The 23,398-nt window shown below is 35.9% G+C and overlaps 4 protein-coding genes across 4 annotated transcripts; 3 read left to right on the plus strand and 1 right to left on the minus strand.

The window, feature by feature from the left end:
• The first annotated feature begins 431 nt into the window (after window positions 1-431).
• LOC149952453 (protein MMS22-like) lies at window positions 432-7,685 on the plus strand. The gene is made up of 25 exons (XM_090168563.1): window positions 432-744; window positions 827-1,023; window positions 1,078-1,200; window positions 1,272-1,572; window positions 1,632-1,856; window positions 1,916-2,023; window positions 2,259-2,522; window positions 2,581-2,724; window positions 2,953-3,056; window positions 3,120-3,339; window positions 3,397-3,563; window positions 3,622-3,755; window positions 3,816-3,965; window positions 4,024-4,144; window positions 4,206-4,268; window positions 4,326-4,478; window positions 4,991-5,330; window positions 5,403-5,522; window positions 6,101-6,205; window positions 6,275-6,310; window positions 6,369-6,491; window positions 6,555-6,610; window positions 6,671-6,790; window positions 6,853-7,047; window positions 7,579-7,685. The coding sequence occupies exons 2-25, from the start codon at window positions 896-898 to the stop codon at window positions 7,628-7,630; spliced, it is 3,552 nt and encodes a 1,183-aa protein (XP_090024689.1). The 5' UTR covers window positions 432-744; window positions 827-895; the 3' UTR covers window positions 7,631-7,685.
• Window positions 7,686-7,777: 92 nt separating this feature from the next.
• On the plus strand, window positions 7,778-9,522 carry Ccm3 (programmed cell death protein 10 Ccm3). The gene is made up of 5 exons (XM_090168564.1): window positions 7,778-7,966; window positions 8,268-8,321; window positions 8,394-8,665; window positions 8,730-8,894; window positions 8,972-9,522. Exons 1-5 carry the CDS (start codon window positions 7,895-7,897, stop codon window positions 9,054-9,056), a joined length of 648 nt encoding a protein of 215 aa, XP_090024690.1. The 5' UTR covers window positions 7,778-7,894; the 3' UTR covers window positions 9,057-9,522.
• On the minus strand, window positions 9,493-10,367 carry Roc2 (Regulator of cullins 2). Its single transcript, XM_090168565.1, has 3 exons — window positions 9,907-10,367; window positions 9,775-9,822; window positions 9,493-9,703 (listed from the first exon to the last, which is right to left on the minus strand). The coding sequence occupies exons 1-3, from the start codon at window positions 10,046-10,048 to the stop codon at window positions 9,585-9,587; spliced, it is 309 nt and encodes a 102-aa protein (XP_090024691.1). The 5' UTR covers window positions 10,049-10,367; the 3' UTR covers window positions 9,493-9,584.
• Window positions 10,368-13,527: 3,160 nt separating this feature from the next.
• ND-B8 (NADH dehydrogenase (ubiquinone) B8 subunit) lies at window positions 13,528-14,579 on the plus strand. Its single transcript, XM_090170170.1, has 3 exons — window positions 13,528-13,684; window positions 14,125-14,231; window positions 14,291-14,579. The coding sequence occupies exons 1-3, from the start codon at window positions 13,596-13,598 to the stop codon at window positions 14,365-14,367; spliced, it is 273 nt and encodes a 90-aa protein (XP_090026296.1). The 5' UTR covers window positions 13,528-13,595; the 3' UTR covers window positions 14,368-14,579.
• Window positions 14,580-23,398: the final 8,819 nt, after the last annotated feature.

Genomic DNA, 23,398 nt, shown 5'->3' on the forward strand with positions numbered 1-23,398 from the left:
GTTACGCGTAATAATGGTTATTAAATTTTATTCTAAACTTTATTTTTACAATAACATTTCCTTATTCGAGTGTCTAAAAGTGTACTTATTGAAGTTATGGTTAATTTTATGAGCCCTCGGAGCCTGTTTGATCGGGTTTTTTTATTACCATTCTTGATTTCTTTTGTAATTTCATTGTTTTTATTACCCCTGATGGCTGTTCCCTTTACCGTACTTGGGAACTGTGAGGGTATGCCGAAGTCTAATTATTGACGTACAGAGTCACGAGTTTTCGGGAGATGAATGGAGCTATTTATCGTTCCTTAAGTTACTTTACAAACGCTTCTCTTGTGATTTAATTTTGAAAATTATGCGTTTTTAATTACTCCAAAGGACTTCTAAATTGTTATATAAATTTATTTCATATAAAAAAAATCTTAAGCTTTCTGACTACTCTGGCAACACGTACGGTTTGTTTTCTCAACTGAAGTCTAGTCTTGTCGTCTGCTTTTACTTCAAAAATACCGCGAAAGAGAACGGCGAACCAAAATGTGTAGAATTTGTAATTTTTTCATATTTTCATATTTAATCCTTTACTAACTAGTAGCTTATTAGATAGTATTTATAGTAAATGTTTATTGGTGACATTATTATTAAAATTACTTGATAAATTGGTTATTTAGAGAAATTGATATAAGCCTTGGCCTCATTTCATTTGGGTTTTGCAAAATGCAAATATCAAAAACCATTTTGGCTTGAACAAAGGTAAATAAGCCTAGTGGCTAGTGGAAAATTACTGGGATATTTTGAAGTATGCCGTTAAAAATTAATTACTTTAAAACATTAGTCGGAAATTTTTACAAATATCCAGAAGTCATTAAGGATTTCTGAGAAAGTGCGCTATAGCCTCGACATCATGACTAGTATCGGAGACATCCAACAAGATTACGGTTTTCAGTGTCTAGGCGAAGCGAACATTAATGATTTACATAAGGCTTCCTTGTCAATTTCAGGAAGTGGTTGGCATAACGTAGAAATTATATGGTAATTAGCTGATTATCGTACCACATGATCGGTAACTAACAAGTTTTTTTCCAGCAATAATGGCTCCACAAGTCTCGAAAAAGATTCTAGGACAGTCATCAATCTGTTTGGCACATCTTTATTAAAATCATCCATTTTTAACCGAAAAGAACTTAATACCCTCTTTATGCTGGCAAAGTAAGCATACTTCCGATAGTTAAAATGATATGACAATTTTAGGCATAATTGATAATTCTTAATATAATTAGAAGGGAAATTTTATCTCTCAAGACAACAGCTTTAAGATGGAATTCACTAACCAAGAAAAACACAATTGACTTTGGAGCTGACTCTAAATATCATGGAAATATTCATTGTCAAAAGCTCATTGCCTTCTTAAACTCATTAAAATCAGCTGCTAGAAATAAGTCTATGATTGCGTGTCTGCAATCAGTTGATAGTGACAGTATTAGCCATATCATCATTCTTTTCAAACAACTGTTACTTTGTTGTGGCAGAATATCTTCCGTTCCCGATCATTTGATACAGATTGCTGTTAAAGATTCCTCTGTAACCAAGCTAAAATGGGTCTATTAGAAATTTTCTTCTAAATATATAATTATTATCAGGGTTCATCACCTTCGCATCAGTATTACCATATTTTATTGGATATTTGGTTGGCAGTTTTATTTTGCGTTGAATCTATCAAAGAGCTGACACACGGAGTACAATGCGATGATTTTATATCAAATAACTCAAATTTACCCATCAGTTGCCACAATAATCATTCCTCGCAACTACCATTATTGCTCTTGTGGGATATGACTGTATTAGCGTATCGAAAATTCATCAAAGTAATTTTAGCTTGTTATTTTCTTTAAACATTTTATTTTTTAACTTCATTATGTTACAGCTTCAGCCTTCAGATTACCCCAAAGTTGTTCCTTACCACTGCACTTGCGTCTTCAAATTGTGGAGGTTCCTTATTTATACACTAAATAATAAACAAAAAGATGGCGATGTAAAGCGTTATCCAGTGCTCGAAATGGACTTATTTACAAACCGGAATGCGTTTCCTTTCAAAGCTTCTGATTATTCTGAAAAACAGAAGCTGTGCAAAAAAAAATCTTAAAACAAACCAGAATGATACGAGGAAAAACTTTTACGTAATGGAACAGCCTTCTGGTCCATTTCGTGCACTGGCGTTATCCTATAATTACAGTACACAACTGATTATAACTGTATGTTTGTAACAGAATTTTTGGGAGTATTGGCGTTATGTTTCTCAAGAATTATTATCAAATCAGTTTGTGGAGGATGATACAATTCCGCTGTCATCTTTCAATATCAAGCCAAATTTCTCCTTCAATACAGGGCTTCCTCAATTTTGCCTTTGGATGTTGACAAATTTATCTGATATCTTTCGATTCAATGAAAATGGGATGTATCAATCCGGTGAAAAGGTTCAAAGCAATGATATGGAGTTGGTAAAACTAATTGGAGTCATTACCAAGGATCAAGTATGTACATTTTAAGTTAACCTAATCAATTTTATATATATTCTTCTTTTTAATTTAGAATTCTTCAAATACCAGCAGGAGAGCAACTGTTATGGATGAAGACATGGAGTTTTTGCTCAAGTCTTGTTTAACGTTAAGTGATTTATGGGAACCAAACATTGAAAATCTAATACCATTAATTGACTACTACATGAAATATCTGGTGGGAATATTTCTTACCAGTGCCCAAAATGGACTTACTAATGAACCGGAACGTGTTTCCTTTCAAAGCCTCCCATTATTCTGAAAAACTGGAGCTGTGCAATAAAAAATAATCTTTACGAACCAGAACGAAATGACGAAATCGGAACGGCATTCCAGTCCATTTCGAGCACTGTTTCTTACAATAACTCGCGTTTTTTTATTTACATAACCTTTTCATTTGAAATAGAATATGAGCAGCAATTCTGCTTCATTTTCCCAAGAATTCCATCCCACTTACAAATCCGGACACGACTGGTTTTTCAAGATTATGGAGATACGCAACTCTAAAAGGTAAAATTTGAAAAGTTATGATTGAGAAAACCCAATTTTTCACAGTATTTTTTATAATTACAGTGCTGGAAGCAACAATTACAGTTTATTTTTATACCTAATTGGCATTACTATGGCTCAGTTTCCGAGAGATGAGCAAAAACTGGTTGCACAGAGGAGATTAACAGGACGAATTTATCCCAAAGTAAATGAAAAATGGATTCAGAAACTATCCCAATCGGAATTGGAGAAATTTTTCTCACTTTTGCTCTCTTTGGGTCTATTTGGAAGTCTCAAAGATATGGTAGGATGTTATTTTATAAACTATTTTACATAAAACTTAAGATGTTATTAACTTTAGACTCAAAAATTCTGCAACATATCTCGTATGGTTCCTATATCGTCGCTAAACAAAAAAATTATTTGCCTGAAAGCCCTGTTTTCACTGGTCCATATTCATCAGGAAAAGAATGAAGATGCAAATTCTGTGATCAAAATGCTAAACCAGCAATTAAGCAATATTTTTGAGTAAATTCCCTATTTTGAATTGATTGGTTTTTCCATTTTAACCAAATTTTATTTTCAGTCTTTATATAAACAGGGTCACGAAGGATTTAACTCCCCATGACCTAATGAATCTCATATTACAGTATTTGGATGGTTTGCAAGATGTATTCAGTAACAGTCAGTCATTGGCTCTGTCTGAACACCTTCTGATAAGTAATTATTAGTTTTTACCCACTCAAGTTATCCTAATATTTATTTATTTCTGTTTCATAGGCGAAACATTTCCCAAACTTCTACCTCGTTGCGGTGTTTCTGAACTGTCAGCTGTGTTAAACGCTGTTGAACAGGCAGTTTTACAGTTGCAGAAAGTTCATCGAGATGCTGAAATTAATTTCAATACAGACGCAATCTGGCAACAAAAAGGTTGCTTGGTTAGGCTTCTGTGCAAATTATATTTTAATGGTATATTTGGTTTAAACAGAACTTGTGAATAAGATTGAACTTTATATTTTGCCATTCATGAAACTACACGCAACAACCCAAACCCCTCCGAAACAAATTGCGAATATCGCGGTTGGTCTTACATTATTGTGTTTAGAAAGGTTGGTTTTATAATTAATAAGTACTTTCTGTGTCATTTTCAAACTTGTGGTTCAATTTCAGTGATTGGGAAAAATGTGAAACGTTTATAGACAGTTTTGGACTTAATCATAGAACAAGTCCCATGTATGGATATTTTTAACCTACTGATTAATTTAAATTCGAATAGTTTTATAATTTTAGCATTAGCTCCACGTATTTGTGTCATATTCTTTCACATTCTGACATAATTATTCGTCTGAATGACCAGCAGCAAGAAGCAGCGTTAGGAGTTTGGCTTAAGACCAGTCTGAATAAAGAAGTTGCATCCAAAGCTCAGTTTGAAGGTTTCACAAAGTAAGTTAATTAGAGACGAGTCGGGCTTTTTAAGCGCGACCCGACCCAAAGCCGGGCTGGGCCCAAAATATTTTTTTGTTGTTGAAAGACATCCGGACCGGGTCGGGTTGGGCAGGATGTTTCCTTGGTTTTTATAATTTAGCAGTGGAATCGGCATTAACAACATTGTAAGCATTTACTGGTTCTATTATTTAAGTCGGGTCTAGCTGGGTTTATTCAGGGTCAGGTTGGGGTGGGTAAAATTTATTTAGGTTTTTTTGTCGGGCCTGGTAAAATTTATTTAGGTTTTTTTTCGGGTCAGGCTGGGTAAAATTAATTATATTTTTTTCTTTGTCAAGTCTGGTCGGATCAGGGAAAACATTATTCTATTTCTTTTCGGGCAGGCCGGGTCAGGCGTAAAAAAATAGTCGGCCCGACCCGTCTCTAAAGTTAATAATGTCCGCTTAAAGCAGTTGCTTCAAGCGGGTGCTCCACTGGCTTTAGAAAATATTAATATGTTATCAATTTTTCAGACTTATTTTTGCACTACCAAGAATACTGTTAAGTTATCCAAATCCACTCGCTGAGTTCATTGATAATGACTCCGAATCAGAACTACTTGATTTCTCCAGCAGTTTACTGCTTCAATTCTATAGACAGGTGCGTTTCCACTGGGAAACCAAGTGCCAAAATTTCAGAGAAAAGATGGATTTTAGGGCGCGACTGTTTAGTGCCTTTTCTATATTTGTTAATGAGGTTAAAACAAGTATAAATGTCAAAGATGCTTCTCCAGTTAACCCAGACAATATCCAGCGTATTTTTCTTTTGTGTGGGCACTTAATTTTAAATTTAGGATTAATTTTATACAGTCCTGTAAGTATAGTAAATGTAATTATGGCATTTTCAATGACTTTTTAATTTCCTTGTTTTAATAAAATCTTGTAGGAGAAGCCTGATACTTTAATGCCATTAATACTGGATAATACTATTTTAACACGCTGTTTACTGGATGAGAAATCTGTTTCAGTTTCGCTTTTAAACGCGTGTAGAGACTCATTGCCATTGGTGAGTTTTTCATTTCATTTATAAGTATTGACCAAGATTGTAAATGAGCTTATATTGATTTTGGGATTTAACAGATAGCACCATTGATTTATTTATTTATCAAGAAATCAGTCGCTAAGCTAGAATAAGCTTATGTGCGGATTGTACGGTAGGAAAAATGCCATTGGGGCAGGGTTGTTTGGTTCTAGGGTAAAATATTTGTGTCCTCGAGTACTATGTAGGGAATTATATCAAAAGTAGGAGTTGGGGTCGACATACTCCAGATTTGTTAGATATCATTCACTACATGTCTGAGTTTGGGGGAGTCGAGTTGGAGTCAGTTTGGTAAAACGATTATGCTCTTTCCTAAGGCTATCTTGGTAATTTTTCCTGATTTGGCTAAATTATACTGATACCAATTTTTTAGCAATTACAATCTGATTTTTACAAAATCAGTAATTTAGACCTGAACCTATTTATTGGTCAAATAACAATATTGTTGACTTATAATGATTTTATATTGGTTTATGCCCATCACTGACATTTTTCGTTACAAGACTTATGAAATCAGTTATTAATATGATAATTTTTAAATATAGTTCATTCTTGGTCTGGCTCAATTGGGTTTCGAAGGCGAAAAACATAGATATGTTTCAAGAAAATTGAGAGAGCTGATTATTAATTATGTTCCTAAATTTCCTATAGTAAGTTACTATTCTCCACCTCATTAAATTCTATATGAAATAAATATTTACCATAGAGTTTTGTTGCAGAAACGAGGTTTCTCCAATAGAAATCACTTTTTGTTGGTGAGATTGTTTACTCAAATTGTACCAATCACTTGATTAAATCTGTGTTGGTATATAGGTTGTGCTATTTCATAGTAAAAACTATGTTGACAAACTAGAAAGTTCTGATAAGTTATTGGAATTCGTGATGGAAACAATTCACAAAGAATTTTTGATGAGAATGGGCCCTTATTTTCATATGGTTAGATTTCTCTTTTGACAAATATTTAAACTGGGAGTTGTAATTTAGAAATAACTTTTGAAGGCAATGACATTATCACTTGAAGTGCTGGAAAATTTATCAGGAGCCAATAAGTTATGGTTAACTTGAAACATTATTATAATTTGGTCCTATTATTTATTAATAGAATTAATTTTAAGGTTGTCTTCCAAATTATTGACGGTCATTCTCAGGCAGTTGCTTTTACCAGCCCGCGATTCCAAAACATTTGAATTGCTTCAACAAATTTTGGGTACCACTCTTTTACTCGGCAATGGAAGGTATGCCTCAGTGTGTTAATCTTAATAATTGGATAATCGCACGCTGTATTTTATATTTTTAGGAAGGTTGTTGTACAGTGCCTTAATTCTTTTGTTTCTGAACATTTGGCATGGAGTTCTAAAATAGTTTTTCAACTATTGGAGGATATGTTGAAAATATGTGATGGATCAATTATTTCAGAGATCCTTCCAACATTAACTGAAAAGATCGAAGATATTGAGAAAAAGAGGGGAGCTGGTATTGACCAAGTTTTAAGGTATTGACCAGATTTATATGATTTTATCATAAGTAACATAGAGTTAATGAGTTTTAATAAGTTAAATTGGAATTGGAACTATAATTATGACAATTAACAAGATTTACAACCTAACTGATTTTCATAGTTATTGTGTAATCAAGATGTTTTCTCAGCACAGAGCCCTCTAGTGTCTAACATATGCGAGACTCCTGCTAAGCCGAAAAATCTGGTTTCCGATAGTTAAGTGGAATATTAGGCTAAAAATATAAAAATTAAAAAGTTTTTCTCTGCGCCACGAGCTTCAAAACAAAGCTAAAGCCCCTCGCGATTCCAGAACGTGCTATCCGATATTAGGCTTAAATTTTTATCAAAAAGTAGTCATCCAAAACGGTAAGTCACGAGTCCAAGTCACAGCTTGAAGAGAGTATCAGTGCTTAAAAAAGGTTCGGTTAGAAAATTAGCATTAAAGCAATAGGAAGTGTCATACTTATTGTTGTTATGTTACTTATGGCTTTATGTATGAAGAAATTAAGTGATTTTTCTTTTTAGGAACGGTTTCGAAAAATTCCATGGGAAATTAAGCAAAAGCAATTCAAAATAGCATATATTTTAAAATTTTTACTTTCTTAATAAAATGTTGAATAAAACGTTGTCTTAAAATTTGGCGCTTGATTAAATTTGATAAGTTAATATAGAGGTCGCTTGACGCTGTTGGATGGATTTTACGTCATCAGTTTTTTGACTTTTGTCATTTCGTCACTATTCTTTGGCTTTGGAAAAGTCGAAACCATCTCTTTTCATGTGAATTTAGAAAAATTGGTAAAGTTTTTGCATAAGAAAGTTTAAAGATTGTAGATAGTAAAGCATGACAATGGGTGAAGAATCGCCTGTTGCTGCCTTAGTGCTTCCCGTTTTAATAAGACCCGTTTTAGACAAGGTGAGTACAATTTTAATTTCGTTCTTTTAAGCCTTGGTTATCTTTTTGATCGGAGGTTGTGTAGTTTTTTTAATTTCTTATCTTTTGTAATGTTTCCTTGAAAAAATGAGTTACCCCAGTTTCCTTTTTATCGGTTTCATTGAACTTGTTGCGGGGTTATAAATTTTACTTTATGACCTTAGGCATTGAGAAATTGAGGGCAGACTAATTTTGGCGACAAATTTACCACTTTGTTTTAAAGAGTAATGATCTAAGTGTTTTTCTATTTTTAACATTCACTTTCATAAATTTCACGATGAAGGTTGAAAGAAGAAATCTTTCTGCTGGCCAGACACTTAGAGCAGCTATTAACAAGGTTCGTATTTTAATGATATTTAATCTCATTATATTCTTATATTGTATTATAATTTTATTGAACACAAATTAGGTGGACAGTGCCCATCCTGGTTTTCTCTATGATCTCGTTATGGGAGTCGTTAGACGGGGAGAATTATCAGTCAACATGGCCGAAAGTTTATTAAAGCTTCAAGGATCTACCCCAGAACCACCTATAAACGAAGTAGATGGAAGTTCATGGAATTCCAGACCCTTGCCAGAAGGCTATCAGGAATTAAGCAGAAAATCCCAAGCTCTCAAAAAAATTTTAAGTCGAATACCAGATGAAATAAATGACAGAAAAACATTTTTAGAAACTATAAAGTATGGGAAAAAAAGTACAATTTATGTGGTTTCACTATTCGTGCCTAACTTTCATATTTCTTAGGGAGATTGCCAGTGCAATAAAAAAGCTTTTGGATGCTGTTAATGAAGTTTCTACTTATATTCCCTCTGTTTCTGGACGGCAAGCGCTTGAACAAAGGAAAAGAGAATTTGTCAAGTATTCAAAGCGTTTCAGTAACACTTTAAAAGACTTTTTTAGAGAGGGACAGTAAGTTTCACTTTTTTCCTCTTTCATTAGGATTATAACAGTACCCAAAAACATTGAATTTTTTTTGGAATTTTTAGAGCTCAAGCTGTCTTTGTCAGTGCCATCTACTTGATTCATCAAACTAACCTAATCCTTCAAACGGTTAAAAATAAATCTGATTGAGCCATTAACTTAAACCATTAATTCGCCTTGGGAGTTGCGTTAGCACCTTCGAAATACTGTTAAATTTAAGAGTTTATGAAGAGAAAAACAACATTCCACTTTAGAAAAGAAATTCTTAAAGTACCTGTTTGTGAAAAAGAATTTATAGATTGAGAAGAGTTGTAGTCCCAACTCTGGTTTTCTCTATTTTTAATGTATAGTTTTTATAATCAGTTTTTTTTTGTCCAGGGCTTTTCTTTCCCATATTTGACATTGGATGGGGAAAAAATTAATTCAAGGGGAAAAAAGTTGTAATTGTGTCTCTAAATATAAGTCGAACCTGTAAATAATATTTTTGAGACAAAGAAAAAATTGTAATCAGGGCAACTTTGATAACTATTGTGTAAATATTTTTTCCGGGTTAAACGAAATTATTTGTAGATCTAGACTAAACAGATTAAAATATCAAATTAAGTTTTTATAGAAATATGGTATAGTTGAATAGTATTAACAGTTATTAATTTAAACTTAGTGAACAAGGTTAACAGTTTATTTTCCAATCCGTTGAACAACCCAGTCCTGTTGACATAATGGACAACGGTTGTTCTGTTTGACCCATAGAGACATACAGCAATTGTGAAATGAATGATTACATTCGCCCCAGACAACTAGTTGGAGAAAAAAAATTAATTCACTAAATCCAAAAAATATTAGAAGTAAACCTTTATTTCAGACTTACCTACGCAATCATCTTGCTTATTTTCCGCTTGGCATCTTAAACAAGCATCTAAGGTGAGAGAGAAAATCAATTAGCCCCTGTATGTAATTTTCACCTAGGATTGTAAACCTCAAGACTGAAAACCGTAATTACCCATAACTTGGACTCTGCAAATAGCGCAAGTATCGCATTCTACATCCCAACTCCACATTGCGACAGCGTTCCACTTTTTCAGATTGAACATTTTATCAGGTTTTTGCCCATTGCAATCAACTTCGTGTTCTTCTTCCGCCATTTTGTTTAAGTGAGAAGGGAGGGGGCTCAAAGTAATAAAAAAGAGAATTGGTGTATATGGCTATAAGCCAGACTATAGACTAAATATAAAGTTGCTAGTACTATTCCAACTAGTAGGTTATGAAGTCTATAGTGTGACTAGGTCTCACTATAAATTTTTATAGGCGCGAAGGTACAGCTGACACACTTTTGGGTCTTATGCTACTTTTGTTATAAGCTATAATATATGAAATGGCATAGATACCAGTCCTTAAGCCGCATGTGAGGTTGCGGGCTCGTGGGAAGAACACGATAGAGACAAATAGCAGAGGACCCATATTTTCTGGATCACTACGTAATAGTGCCATCTATTGGTGACCAAAATTACTATTTGAAAATATTTTCTGTATGCGCCAGCCTTGGAAACATTGAGTTGGGAATATTAATCTAGAGGTCCAATCAAAACGTCGGATTTCAGTATTTCGCGAAACAAGTTTTTAAAAATAAGAATACTGTCGTCTGCTCCCATCGGTGTCCCAAATGACGAGAAAACGTTATCATTCTACCCGTGGCGCCGTCTATCTCTCAATGGTTCGTTCAAATAAGACGCGTTTTCAAGCCAAAAGATTTTTTTCTTCAAAATAATGGATGGCGCCACGGGTCATATGATAACGTTTGCTCGTCATTTTAGACTTGTTTCGCGGGGAGCAGATTTGATTTGATCTCTAGATTAATATTCCCAACTCAATGCTTGGAAATAAGGTTTTTTTTTTAACTGGTCCTTATGTCCAGTGACCCCTTAGATTATGAATTATTAAACTGGTCATTATGACCAGTGACCCCCTAGCTTATGAATTATTAAACTGGTCTCATATGAAATGTTCTAATGTCATTTTATAAGCCAAAAAACCTATACTACATGTTTAGAAGTTAGACTATGTTGGTTAACATTTATTTATGAGTATCACAAGAATCAGTGGCGTAGCCAGAAATTCGTCAAGGGGGGTCAAAGTATGTGAATGTTAAGAGAGGCTCGAGAAGGGGGTGGAAATTTAGTACAGTCAAAGGTAGGCTCAAGGGGGTCTGGAACGGGAAACCACCCCTTGTCTACGCCACTGACAAGAATAGTACAATATAGTACTATCTCATCTAAGACTACTGCCATAGCCTAGAAGACCCTCGTAATTTACCGTATTCTATCTCTCTACTCTAGGCCCCGGGGCCGTAGCTCCCGAGTCCCTGGTCCGTTACCGCGTAGCCTACCGTATTCCACGGAAAGCGAGACTAGAGGATTGAGGCTTTGAGGCCAGAGGGGGCTTCGACAGTTCGACTCGTTGAGGGATGAGAGCGAGGTACTCTGCATAAAGCCTCGACGTGCGACGGTAGTACGCGGTACATAGAAATCCGGTGAATAGGGAAATCAAAATTGATAGAAACTTTGAATTAATAAACTGGCCATCTCCTATTATTTGATATTATTTCGAATTATTAAACTGGTCACCTTCAATTTTTTTGTTATTATTTCGAATTAATAAACTGGACACGGTGACCAGTGCCCCCCCAAATTTTGAATAAATAAACTGGTCTGAGCAATTAATAAACTGGTCTTTGACCACCTGACCACCGTTATTTCCAAGGCTGGACTATGCGCTACGTAATTCGCGACGAAAACTATCGCTACGCCCCGATTGGTTCGCCATTGAAACATAAATACGTAGCAACTAAAGCAGACGCTACTAGTTTTTCCTCATCGATTTGACTTTATAAATAATGATACTTGCATTTTAATATTATTTTTGCATCGTTTTCTTATATTTTCATAAGATTATTTAAGAAAAACCGTTCTTATGACTATTAAATTCGACTGTAGCAGACGCTAGATCATAGGTGCTACCAGGCTTGGAAATAAGCGTGTGGTCACTGGGTCAAAGACCAGTTTATTAATTGCTCAGACCAGTTTTTTTATTCAAAAGCTAGGGGTTCACTGGTCCAGTGTCCAGTTTATTAATTCAAAATTATCTACCGTATTATTAACCAACAGTTACTGGTCTACGTGACCACCTACATAATTCAAGAGTTGGGAGTCACTGGCCAAATAGACCAGTTTAGAAATAAACCTTATTTCCAAGCCTGGGTGCTACCATTGAATTGGGAATAATACTGCTAGAATTACAATTACCATTTCGGTTGCCATGGTTACGCGGTACCTGTTCTGAGAAGACTGTACGATATTCATCTTTATAATTGGGTGGTAGCGCCATCTATATTTTGTAAAGTTATATGATTCGCGCAAAAATTCAATTGCAATATAGTTGCCACCACTAGAGACAGATGCCACCACGGTTTAAAAAGTCTCCATATAGAGTTTTGTCGTCTAAAACCCTGCGACGTCACCATTGTAATTTGCCTATTGATAAAAAACGGTAACTGTCATGGCGGCCACTATTAACACTACATCTGTGACGTTACAAGTTTTCAAAATCGTATCAGGTGACAACACTCTATTGAACGAAATTGGTCCCGCGCTAGCCAGATTTATTTGTACCTCTATTTATTCCCAACTCAATGGGTGCTACATCGGAGAAGCTAGCGCAGTTACGCCACCTAGTCTCGTTTCAGTCGAGAATAGTGCCATCTATCGGTGACCAAAATTAGTATTTGTAAAAAGATTGCGGTAGATTAGGCCTAATAATGTTGATAGCCATACGTAACGTGGAGGGGGGTCAAAATCATAGCAATAGAAATGAGACTAGAACCACTGCGCTTTCCGCCAATCCCAAAGGAAACGGGCAAGCTAAAAGGCTGTCATTTGGTGGAATTGGGCTATCCGCGCCATCTGATAAGCTCATTAAACATGGTCGCCATGGTTACAGCAGAAATTTTGAAGGTTGCGAGCCACTGCGCATCGCGTCGTGCGCAGTGGTGGTACTTTTGTGTTCGCGTTTTTCGCGTCTATAAGCATATGCTTAAATCAAAGATAATATAACTACGTACCCTAGATTCGAAATCACGGCGTTTCTAGATAGCGCGTTTTCTCGTGAGGCTTTTACTGAGTTCGCGCCGGAAGTCGGAAAAATCGGGCTCCATAGCAGGGTGAGAAATAAGGAACTTCAATAGATATCCAAAGATTATATTACTCACCTTTAGTTTTCTTTCGTTTAGAAACATTTTTAGAGCTACAGGCATGATCCATTATTGTTTTAAAACAATATAACGCAAAAATATCTGGTATCTTGAAAACCGCAAGTCAAAAACCACAGCGCAATTTTCACTAAAACCTTTTAACTAGATGTCGGTAGCCCAGCCAGCAGCGGCTCTATGGAGGCAGTTTTTTCCGACTTCCGCCGGGAACTCAGTAAGAGCCTGCATTACGTGCAAGGAGCTTGATTTCCAATCTAGGGTACGTAGTTATATTATCTTTGTTCTAGGCCAGGGGTCTGGTCCCCTGTCCACTTTCAAAAAAATCCTTATTTCCTACCCTGGTTTCGGATTAATAAAAATAGTCGTCTGCTTGCTTTGTAAAATATTCTTGAGTCGTTCCGCAACCTCCGCTCGCGTTTGATATAAACATGGCTTCAAAAGCAGTGCGTTTGGGTTCAAAAATTAAGGAATTACGACTTGTTTTGTGCCAAAAATCGTCGGAAAGTCAAGGTGTAAGGTAATAATTATTTTTATATATATATTATGTACGCCAACGCAAAATATGTCGAACTGTCCGATACTATCTATAACCCTTGGTTACGTTTCAGCAAATACCTTAAGTAACAAAAGTGATTAAGTTAATTTAATACTGAATGGTATCATTCAATGATATTTTGTCATTTGCTGGTAGTATCACCGTTTTAAGACGGTCTCTTTTCATTTGGTAGGATCACTACCAGGTTATAATTTGAAGCAAAACGCTTCTAATTTAAATAACGTAATCAAGGGTTAAAGTAAATTTTTAAGAGTCAATCATTATTTTGTCAGCATTTTTTAGAAAGTGTTTTAATTTTTTAATTTTAATGCTAAAGCTTGGCTTGTATGAATTGGAGGGGAATTTCCAAGCTTTTAGTTCTATCAAATGTTGAATGTTTACAAACAAAACTATTTCATTAGGGATTTCTTGGAACAACATTATGTTTCGATTAAGCAGAATAATCCCAAATTTCCGATTTTGGTCAGGGAATGTCAAAATGTTGAACCCAAACTTTATGCCAGATATGGTAAATGATGTTTAGCCTAGGATATAAATAAGAGATTAAAGAGTGCATTATTATTTTAGATCATGGGGTTGAGACTTCATCCAGTCTATCGGGCTTAAAGAGTGATCAAGTTTTGAGTGTCATTCAAGCTCTATAGTTTAAATAGTAAAATGTAACTGTAGATAACATATAACTGATTTTATTGTTTAAAAAAATAGAATGTAAAGTAATAATTTTCTTTAAATAAAATGTTCCACTTATAATGGTCCAGGGCTAACAGTACTAGTCCATTCTACACAAAACAAGGAGATCCTTAAAGGAATAATGTCTAAGGAAAATTTTGGAAATTAAATTTGGGTTGTCCATTAACATAGTGTTCAAGGTCATTTGTGAGCAGTGTTTGAATTATTGGCTTGAGTTCGGGGGCCATGGTATTACTGTAAATAAATATGCTGTACCTCATTATGTTTAAACTACTAGGGCTGCATGGATTCTATTTGAATTTTGGGCCAATTGATACAGGAGCCATCTAACTCGTTCGTGTTTCGTTACCTTGTTTATCGACAAATTCGGTTTGTCTAAAAATTAATTTAAATTAACCGGTTCGCATTTCTTTACGTTATTTCCAAAATCAGGTAACTTGAAAAATTCGGTTCGTCTAAAAATTAATTTAAATCAACGTGTCCACGTTTCGCTACCTCATTTTCTAAACCAGGTAACTCAAAAAATAATTTCCGATAAAACTCCTTTAGGGTTTATCAAAAGTGACATAATTATTTAACATTGATTGATTGGAAATTTGTTAATTATTTAAAATATAGTTAGTATATCGGAGGTTTGTATATATTTAAATGTCCGTGACATTTGCCCATGAAATCTACATAAATTAAGTCAGATTTGAGTGAAAATTATAATTTTTGTTAGGCCATGCTTTCTATGTTTATTTGTGAAGTCTTTTGGGGTGAAGTAAGGTACACAGACACACGAGATTTTCGACCAAGTGTTATATTTATTTGATACCTTGGGCGATGAGGAATATTTGGGTGCAAGAATTATGCGGCGCAAATTTATATTCGCGGAGATATTTAACTTTAAAAATTTAGATTTTTCAATGGATGTTTACTAAAAATTCCTGATTTCGAATTTTTAGATAACGTAGAACACCTAACGGTTGGACGATACTAGGTGCGTTTGGCTAGGTACTGTCCTCTCGGTCGCGTTATAGACGGCCCATCGCTTTTTTTAGTATGGGGTTGGGGTGGCGCCGCGCGCCCCCAGCGCTCGAGCGAAGTGAGTGCGCCAATAAGGGGAACGCTTGATATTCGTCGTCGTGTGTTCTGAGGCAGTGCCATTTATTCTATGTTCCATTCATTGGTTCCACTGCACTGAAAACCACTTGAATATTTCGGAAATAAAATATATATAAAATAAAAAACGTGTGTCTGTGTACCAAATTTTTGCCTCAAGGGACGGTGACGGCGGGTTTTTGACCGATATAAGCATGGAAGAAGTTCTTCCATGTTATAAGGAACGTGTCGAAGAGGCTGGCATTTCTACCGAAGCGTTAGCTTTTATTATTAATCCAAGTTTCTACCTTGGGTACAGATTGACATCGTGCTTTGAGGATCTGTGGCTATCTTTGGTTTTTAAGTTAAGTTTTATTGGGGTTATTTTCTTTTTACCTATTAAATTAATTAGTTTTTTAGTTTTGGGGATTATTATTTTTAGAATAGTTTTTACATTGAAGCCAATATAAAAACCGAGCGTGGCGCTGAACTCCTACACGTTATAGGAGAGACTGACGAGATACGCGCCGTGCACGAACTCAGCGGCCGGGGTTTCGAAGTGTCTTTCCCCCTTTTTAAGCCCCTCGAAGAGTGGGGAGAGCATTTCAAGGTCTTTCCTTCTCGCACTGCGCATGCTTATTGACCACGGTGGAATTTTCCCAGCGCCTTCTTTAAATTTACTGTTCCTCATGCTGTAGATAATTCATTCATTGGATAGCTTTATTTGAAAAATGGTTCTCATAAAAAAATGTTGTTATAGTAATTGTACTGGTACTTTAAAAATTAATGTTAGATCCAATTTAAAATTCTACCCATTTCCAAAGTCAAAAACACAATTAAACCGTTGCAAACAATGTCTAGAAGCTCGTTCAAGAAGCGATTTGTCTCCTGACGTATATCTTTCAAATAATCACCTTGCGCTAATCTTGAATCATTTCGGCAGTCTTTAAAGCAACAATTCTTATTTTTCGGCATTATTTTATTGCTAAAAACACGAATAAACTTTTTATAAGCTACAGTTTGCATCTAAGGGAGGGGCCCTTTGTAATTGAACTACTCCAACAATTATTAACTAGGCAGATAACCATTTTTAACGTGAATCTAATATCTTAATCGTTTGAAAATAATTAAAATACGCAAACAGACGATTGACACTGTTAACCCTCGCGTTTTACTAAGAAATCTACACCAGCAAAATGGCGGCATTGAACCGTTCATTCTTGCTCAAATTACATATTTATTCTTGGTTCATATATTTATACTTGGAACTGCGTCATTGATGACGTAGGGATGCAAACTATTTGAATCAGACGATAGTTCCTACATGGTTCCTCAGTCCTCTACGAAAACGAGGCTATATTTGCTTCTGCGCAGTAAAATGTTTTGCCCCGTCTCTCACTCCAACGAGAGCAGTCGATGACGTCAAAAAAGGGGGGAGGGGGTTGGTGGCCGCTGTAGCGCGAACAGCGAGTGATCAAAGTTGGCCGTGTCTCCGATCACCAGGGCTTGTGTTGGCTCCTTCGGTTGAAGGACAAGAAGCAGGGTTGCCAGCTGGGCGAAAAGTCGCCCAATTTGGGCTACTTTCAAAACGATTGGAGACAAAAAATGCTTGGGCGATTTTTGGGCTCCTTTATCTGTCTTCAGTCGCCCGCACTATTTTCAAAATTGGTCGAACACATTTTGGATAGACGTATACCGTTTTCAAGATGCCTCTGGAGAGCACATAATGAAGGTGCAATTAAGCTTTTAAGTTTAGCAATTTCTAAAGCACCAGTAGAACGAGTTTTCTCCCAAGTGAACTTGACGAAAACTGATCTTAGAAACCGAATGAATCTCGATTTATTGTCTAGTATATTATATGTTAAATTCGGACTAGCTCGAATAAACAAAATGTTCGGAATTTGTGCCTCCAACTGAACTTTTAAACGCATTCAACCAATCAATGTATAACCAATAAGCATATGTAACATAATTACTCATAAGTATGACACTGTACCTTTATTCCATTAAAAAATCTTCACTAGCGGTTTGTTTCACCACGAACCAGTATAAAGGTGAACTACTTTAGATTTTAACCTTTTTATTCATCCTAGTAATTTTGGGAATCACACTATTGGCTACTAACATATTTATTTAAGCCAATGGAAAACCTCTAAATTGAGAAGGAAATTTTTGCGTCGGAATTTTAGTCAGCCCAATGTAGCTTTATTGAAATTTATAAACTCCCTCGGTTTGTGCGGATGAAGTTAAATAATGAGTAATTTAGAAAAATAAAAGGAAAATGACCAATAAGTGATCGCTTTCCGAAAATGTAACAAGTAGTCGAAGTGGGATATTCCACCGGCGTTATTTAAACCCATATCAAGCCTAGAAGAGTTAAGCCTAGGCATAAAGAATCTGCAAAGACTCCAACCTTGTAGAGGCGCCAGAAAAGCTCAACCTGAATTTCAACTATTTTTTCCAATAAACCTGCTTCTTTTATTTGACAATGCAAATTTATTTTAGAACGTGAGTCTCCGAGAACTTCATTAATTTGCAATTAACAGAACTTCATTTTAGCTCCTAAGCCTTGGTTGTTCAACTGGTTTGTTTACTAAAATAATGGCCGTCGGTTTATCAGACGTAGAGCTAATTGGGCGACGGCATTATCGGCATTTGAGATTCGATGACGTCAAATATTACGTAGGGTACGGATGACGCAATATCTGTGAAACAAACCGTTAGTGAAGAAATAGAGCTAGTGGCATACTTATGAGTAATTATGTTACATATGCAATTAGTATAATTTAACTTCTACATTTTTTAATAAAATGATTGGTTTGATTTAAAAAATTTAGTTTAAGTGAGCTTGTACCATTTGGTTATTAATGTTTTACTTTGGGCGACAAATTGGGCTACTTAAGAAAGACTGAATTTATTTTGGGCGACAAATTTGGCTACTTTAAAATAATTTTTGGGCGACTTTCTCAAAAACGACCTGGCAACGCTGACAAGAAGAGCCGGCTGATGAGATCATAGAAATCTCATAGGTAACTAGAATGCTGCCGTGTAACTGGCAAATGGGCCAAACGCCGTGGCAGACGATATCCAGATCTCAGCCAATCAGAGCTCAAAGAGTGGTTCTGCCAAGAATTTAATGTCACCAGAGAGAATGACGTCACCTATCTCCCGCCTCTAAAAACGAACTGGCGACAAGCTCGGCCGTAGGCGGCAGCATTCTAGTTACCTATGAGATTTCTACGTGAAATAGGCTCGTTCGGGAGTCGTGGTTTCGCGAAAAATATTCAGAAATTTCGAGTCGGCGCGCTATAGTAGCGGATCCAAGGAGGATTATTATCCTCCTTGGCGGAACCACTCTACGGCCTCTCATTGCCTGAAGGTTCAAGGCGAACTGGCGTCAAGCTCGGCCGTAGGCGGCAGCATTCTAGTTACCTATGAGATTTCTATGGATGAGATGGCCGCTTCGTTTACCGGAGTTTTTACCATAGACTAAATTATATATATTTAGTCTATGGTTCGCACGTGTCATTTTCTCTCTCATTTTTCGATCAGTTCCATTTTCAATATTTAATTATTCGGACATGGCTCATGAGGTAGAAATTGAAACTATTATGAGTTTGTTTATAGCAATTCAGGCCATTTCAAATTTCTTAATAATAAATCAACGTTTGATAACCAGTCTGATAAATGAAAAGAAATCTATAAACCGAAAAAGACAATTTATAATGAGTCAACAAAGACAATTTATAATGAGTCAACAAAGACAATTTATAATGAGTCAACAAAGACAATTTATAATGAGTCAACAAAGACAATTTATAATGAGTCAACAAAGACAATTTATAATGAGTCAACAAAGACAATTTATAATGAGTCAACAAAGACAATTTATAATGAGTCAACAAAGACAATTTATAATGAGTCAACAAAGACAATTTATAATGAGTCAACAAAGACAATTTATAATGAGTCAACAAAGACAATTTATAATGAGTCAACAAAGACAATTTATAATGAGTCAACAAAGACAATTTATAATGAGTCAACAAAGACAATTTATAATGAGTCAACAAAGACAATTTATAATGAGTCAACAAAGACAATTTATAATGAGTCAACAAAGACAATTTATAATGAGTCAACAAAGACAATTTATAATGAGTCAACAAAGACAATTTATAATGAGTCAACAAAGACAATTTATAATGAGTCAACAAAGACAATTTATAATGAGTCAACAAAGACAATTTATAATGAGTCAACAAAGACAATTTATAATGAGTCAACAAAGACAATTTATAATGAGTCAACAAAGACAATTTATAATGAGTCAACAAAGACAATTTATAATGAGTCAACAAAGACAATTTATAATGAGTCAACAAAGACAATTTATAATGAGTCAACAAAGACAATTTATAATGAGTCAACAAAGACAATTTATAATGAGTCAACAAAGACAATTTATAATGAGTCAACAAAGACAATTTATAATGAGTCAACAAAGACAATTTATAATGAGTCAACAAAGACAATTTATAATGAGTCAACAAAGACAATTTATAATGAGTCAACAAAGACAATTTATAATGAGTCAACAAAGACAATTTATAATGAGTCAACAAAGACAATTTATAATGAGTCAACAAAGACAATTTATAATGAGTCAACAAAGACAATTTATAATGAGTCAACAAAGACAATTTATAATGAGTCAACAAAGACAATTTATAATGAGTCAACAAAGACAATTTATAATGAGTCAACAAAGACAATTTATAATGAGTCAACAAAGACAATTTATAATGAGTCAACAAAGACAATTTATAATGAGTCAACAAAGACAATTTATAATGAGTCAACAAAGACAATTTATAATGAGTCAACAAAGACAATTTATAATGAGTCAACAAAGACAATTTATAATGAGTCAACAAAGACAATTTATAATGAGTACTGTGATTTCATTATTTTGTTTTTAATTTTGTTAAGTGGGTGTAGGGGGCTTCCCGTTCTGGTTTTCTCAAATATATTGAGAAAGAAACTACATAAAGCCGTTCGCACGTGCATATTTTCTCGAAACCCGACTTTCCCGGTTAAGTTGGCGCCCCCTTGTGCCGTTTTCAAAAAATAACCGACTATATAAAAGGCACCCATTATGCACCATTACGCACCACTGATATTTTATTACGCACCACTTCCGTTTAATAGCAAATTGAAACTTTAAAGGGGGCGCTAACTGAACCATAGCGCCCCCATATCGCCTATCGGCTTAGAAATGGGCGCCACTCAAACGCACTCATTACGCACCATTACGCACCACAGAGGTTTTATTTCGCACCATTATAATTAAAAAGTTATTCAATGTTCAAAGTGGGGGCGCCAGGTTTACCTCAGCGCCCCCTATCGCATATCGCCTAAAAAAAGGGTGCCAATCAAACGCACTCATTACGCACCATTACGCACCACAGTGCATTCATTACGCACCATACTAGTTATGGCAGAAAAATAATTTTTAAAATTTTGGACGTACAAAAATCTAGCTTTCCCTCAGCGCCCCCTATCGCCTATCGGCTTAGAAATGGGCGCCACTCAAACGCACTCATTACGCACCATTACGCACCACAGAGGTTTTATTTCGCACCATTATAATTAAAAAGTTATTCAATGTTCAAAGTGGGGGCGCCAGGTTTACCTCAGCGCCCCCTATCGCATATCGCCTAAAAAAAGGGTGCCAATCAAACGCACTCATTACGCACCATTACGCACCACAGTGCATTCATTACGCACCATACTAGTTATGGCAGAAAAATAATTTTTAAAATTTTGGACGTACAAAAATCTAGCTTTCCCTCAGCGCCCCCTATCGCCTATCGGCTTAGAAATGGGCGCCACTCAAACGCACTCATTACGCACCATTACGCACCACAGAGGTTTTATTTCGCACCATTATAATTAAAAAGTTATTCAATGTTCAAAGTGGGGGCGCCAGGTTTACCTCAGCGCCCCCTATCGCATATCGCCTAAAAAAAGGGTGCCAATCAAACGCACTCATTACGCACCATTACGCACCACAGTGCATTCATTACGCACCATACTAGTTATGGCAGAAAAATAATTTTTAAAATTTTGGACGTACAAAAATCTAGCTTTCCCTCAGCGCCCCCTATCGCCTATCGGCTTAGAAATGGGCGCCACTCAAACGCACTCATTACGCACCATTACGCACCACAGAGGTTTTATTTCGCACCATTATAATTAAAAAGTTATTCAATGTTCAAAGTGGGGGCGCCAGGTTTACCTCAGCGCCCCCTATCGCATATCGCCTAAAAAAAGGGTGCCAATCAAACGCACTCATTACGCACCATTACGCACCACAGTGCATTCATTACGCACCATACTAGTTATGGCAGAAAAATAATTTTTAAAATTTTGGACGTACAAAAATCTAGCTTTCCCTCAGCGCCCCCTATCGCCGATTGCCTTAAAAATGGGTGCCAATCAAACGCACTCATTACGCACCATTACGCACCACAGAGTTTTTATTTCGCACCATTATAATTAAAAAGTTATTCAATGTTCAAAGTGGGGGCGCCAGGTTTACCTCAGCGCCCCCTATCGCATATCGCCTAAAAAAAGGGTGCCAATCAAACGCACTCATTACGCACCATTACGCACCACAGTGCATTCATTACGCACCATACTAGTTATGGCAGAAAAATAATTTTTAAAATTTTGGACGTACAAAAATCTAGCTTTCCCTCAGCGCCCCCTATCGCCGATTGCCTTAAAAATGGGTGCCAATCAAACGCACTCATTACGCACCATTACGCACCACAGAGGTTTTATTTCGCACCATTATAATTAAAAAGTTATTCAATGTTCAAAGTGGGGGCGCCAGGTTTACCTCAGCGCCCCCTATCGCATATCGCCTAAAAAAAGGGTGCCAATCAAACGCACTCATTACGCACCATTACGCACCACAGTGCATTCATTACGCACCATACTAGTTATGGCAGAAAAATAATTTTTAAAATTTTGGACGTACAAAAATCTAGCTTTCCCTCAGCGCCCCCTATCGCCGATTGCCTTAAAAATGGGTGCCAATCAAACGCACTCATTACGCACCATTACGCACCACAGAGGTTTTATTTCGCACCATTATAATTAAAAAGTTATTCAATGTTCAAAGTGGGGGCGCCAGGTTTACCTCAGCGCCCCCTATCGCATATCGCCTAAAAAAGGGTGCCAATCAAACGCACTCATTACGCACCATTACGCACCACAGTGCATTCATTACGCACTTTACTAGTTATGGCAGAAAAATAATTTTTAAAATTTTGGACGTACAAAAATCTAGCTTTCCCTCAGCGCCCCCTATCGCCGATTGCCTTAAAAATGGGTGCCAATCAAACGCACTCATTACGCACCATTACGCACCACAGTGATACATATAGTAGCTTTAATTTTAATTAAATTATAAAAACTCAACTCGAATTGTTTTATCAAAAACTCCGTTATTGAGTGTAATCAATGTTTATGATCACGTTGTAATTGTACAAAAATAGATGGTCTTAATTAAAATATATTAGGATTTAATATACAGCGTGTTTCAGTGAAATCTGGCACAAATTTACACGCAAGTTCTTTGGGTAATCAGGAGTGAAAATGGGCTCAAGAATCGTTTTCCTAAATTGAATCGTATCCGAGTAATTGGTCGTCAAAAATCAGCCTTCAAAACGTCGTAAATTTGTCCCGGACTTCTCTGAAACATCCTGTATTTGAATATATATGTACATGTTGGGTTTTTATATATTGAGCTAGGAAATAACACTTATTGTTGCGGGTCGTCTTTATCTTTTCTATCTGTACCCCAAAAACAAAAAATACAAACGCTTGCCG

Source organism: Leiobunum rupestre, chromosome 3, assembly GCF_980474605.1.
Source record: "Leiobunum rupestre chromosome 3, qqLeiRupe1.1.hap1, whole genome shotgun sequence".
In the NCBI taxonomy this organism is placed as follows: domain Eukaryota; kingdom Metazoa; phylum Arthropoda; class Arachnida; order Opiliones; family Sclerosomatidae; genus Leiobunum; species Leiobunum rupestre.